Source organism: Pygoscelis adeliae, unplaced genomic scaffold (assembly GCF_000699105.1).
Source record: "Pygoscelis adeliae isolate BGI_AS28 unplaced genomic scaffold, ASM69910v1 Scaffold239, whole genome shotgun sequence".
In the NCBI taxonomy this organism is placed as follows: Eukaryota; Metazoa; Chordata; class Aves; order Sphenisciformes; family Spheniscidae; genus Pygoscelis; species Pygoscelis adeliae.
The window spans coordinates 147,509-150,034 of NW_008825537.1; the positions used below are offsets into that span (position 1 = coordinate 147,509).

General features: G+C 56.5%; 1 protein-coding gene across 1 annotated transcript; it reads left to right on the forward strand.

Moving 5' to 3' along the window:
- Window positions 1-492: 492 nt before the first annotated feature.
- On the forward strand, window positions 493-2,185 carry LOC103923464 (cathepsin G-like). Its single transcript, XM_009331822.1, is given in 5 exon segments — window positions 493-538; window positions 636-791; window positions 984-1,108; window positions 1,431-1,682; window positions 2,051-2,185. Coding segments are annotated over 4 exon segments (609 nt in total). The 5' UTR covers window positions 493-538; window positions 636-694.
- The last annotated feature ends 341 nt before the right edge of the window (window positions 2,186-2,526 follow it).

Below are 2,526 nucleotides of genomic sequence, written 5' to 3' on the forward strand. Positions count from 1 at the left end.
GGTGACTTGACCACTCCCAGGAGCAAGTGGCATGAACTACTGAAGGTACAGTATGGATAGCCTGATTGCCAGAGCTCAAAGACACCATGCTTTGGAGCAGGTGAACGTGATTTGTCCTGCGGCCAAACTGCAGGAGAAATGCTAAATCACACCTCAAAAATACCCTAGGACACTTCTCCTCAGCACCCCTGAGGCTTTGGGGCCGTGGCATGCCATGGTCTCTCTGCCCTGGCCTTTCTGTCCTGCTCTATCATTCATCAATCACAGCCTCAGGGCATGTGGGGCATGTGAGCAGGCCGGGGCAGCAGAGGTGCAGATAGACCTGCAGGGATGCTGCACTGCTCTGATTAGCGCAATCAGGCCATCGCACATGGTTTCCTGGCTGCTGGGTACAGCTGGCCCCAGCGTATAAAACCAGCCTTTGGGCACTAGGAGACTCAGACTTCCACACATCTTGGAAGGAATGTCCAGCTGTGAGAAGAGACGTGCCAGCCCCAGCCCCCGCTGCTCCTGCTTTCCTGCCCATGGGTCAATGCCAGTAAGCTGGGGTGCCGCAAGCTGCTGCGAGTGAGGCTGCTGGTCTGGACTCTGACCTCAGCAGCCACTGGCTCATCCTGCGGTGGAGTGTCTTGCAGGTGCTCTACAGGGTCAGATTGTGGGGGGCCATGAGGCTCTGCCCCTCTCCCACCCTTACATGGCATACCTGAAGGTAGGGATGTTAGCCTGCGGAGGCTTCCTGGTGGCCCCTGACTGGGTGATGACAGCCGCACGCTGCATGGGGTGAGTACTTCGTACAGGGGCTTCTTCCCCTTCTTCCTCCCCTAACCTGTGAGGTCTGTCACTGGGGTAATTTTGGAGTAGGTTCCTCTTCCTCCTGTGCTGAGCAGCTCTCTCCACCTGCCTGCAAAAGAGGAGGGACATGGGTGAGACCCAACCTGTTTTCCCCCTTCTTCCCTCTGCTGCCATGGCCGGGAATGCCGCAGTCATCATGGGGGCTCACAACATCCACAAGCCAGAAACAACACAGCAGATCCAGGGAGTTCTCAGACACCACCAGCACTCTGAGTATGACCCCAACACCATGTCTAACGACATCATGCTGCTCAAGGCAAGGCGGTCCTGCAGCAGGCAGTGGGTTGGAGGGTAGAGTGGGGTTGTGCATCTAGCAGGGTCTGGGCAGAACACATTCTTGCTGTTAGCTCCTTCTGCAAACCATCAGCTGCTTCTGCCCATGAGTGCTAGAGGCAGGCAGGAATGGGAGGGACCTGGGAGGGAACCGTGGCAGGGCTTGGAGCCGCATGGCCTATTCGCAGCAGCTCACCAGAGCTTGCGGTGCTGTATGTCCTGCTAGACCTCCCCTAGCTCTGCGCACAAAGTGTCCTTCAGCTGTTCTGCTTATAGCCTTCTCCAAAAACCTTGCCTTCTCCCAGCTGACAGCAAAGGCCACTCTCAGTGACTATGTCAAGACCATTCCACTGCCCAAGATTGGCAGTGACCTCCCCACAGGCACCAAGTGCAGCATAGCCAGGTGGGGCCTGACTGATGATGACCAGGTGACCAACAAGCTCTTTGAAACCAAAGTCTCCATCTACCACCGCAGGAAATGCATCCACTTCTATCCGCATCTCAACACCAGCATGGTCTGTGCCGGCAGCTTCCGTGAGCTCAGGGATTCCAGCCAGGTACAGCCTGCTGATGGGCTGGGGGCTTGGCCTCAGGGCAGGCAGGTTCTCTGGTAGCAGGGGCTTCTGCTGGCACAGACTTAGCTGGTTCCCAGGAGAGGTGACAAGTATTTGATTTGTAGCTCCCATGCGGACTAGCTTTCCACATCCCTGACACAACGATCCATGCACAGTCACAGGGGTAGAGCCCCAACTCACCTGCTCCGGACAGCTCCTCCGGCACGGCAGGCATGTGAGGCAGGAGCAGAGCCGCAGATCCAGAGCAGAGACACAGCCCTGCTGTCAGTGCCTGGGCAGGGAGGGACCAAGGTGAAACCTGTTCCCACAGGGAAGAGGCCTCTAAAAACCAGTCTCTTATCTGTCCTCAGGGAAATTCTGGTGGGCTCCTGGTATGCAATAAGGTGGCACAAGGCATTGTTTCCTTTGGGTACAACTCCCCGCCCAGAGTCTACACCCGCATCTCCAACTCCCTGCCCTCGATCAAAAAAACCCTGAAGAAGTAGCAGTAGTGGCACTCGCTCTAGCATTGGCACGGCCCTGGAGACTGCACTGGTTTCCTTCCTGCCCCTGCTGAAGGCTTGACTCCTGCCTCTCTCCTTGGGAACCTGAATGACCCGATTGGTGCACACAAAGGTCCCTTTCCTTCTGTTCTGAGGCTCCTGGCTGTCCCATTCCCTGCCCATATCAGGTGGCCAGTTCAGGGCCATGTTAAATCACCCTGGCAGAAGCAGGGATCATCCCAGATGGTACCAGAAGGAGGCTGTGCTACAACAGACCCCATTTCCTTCAGAGATAACCCCATCCCTGCTTGAACCTTGCTGCACTTGAAACACCCACAGTAAAC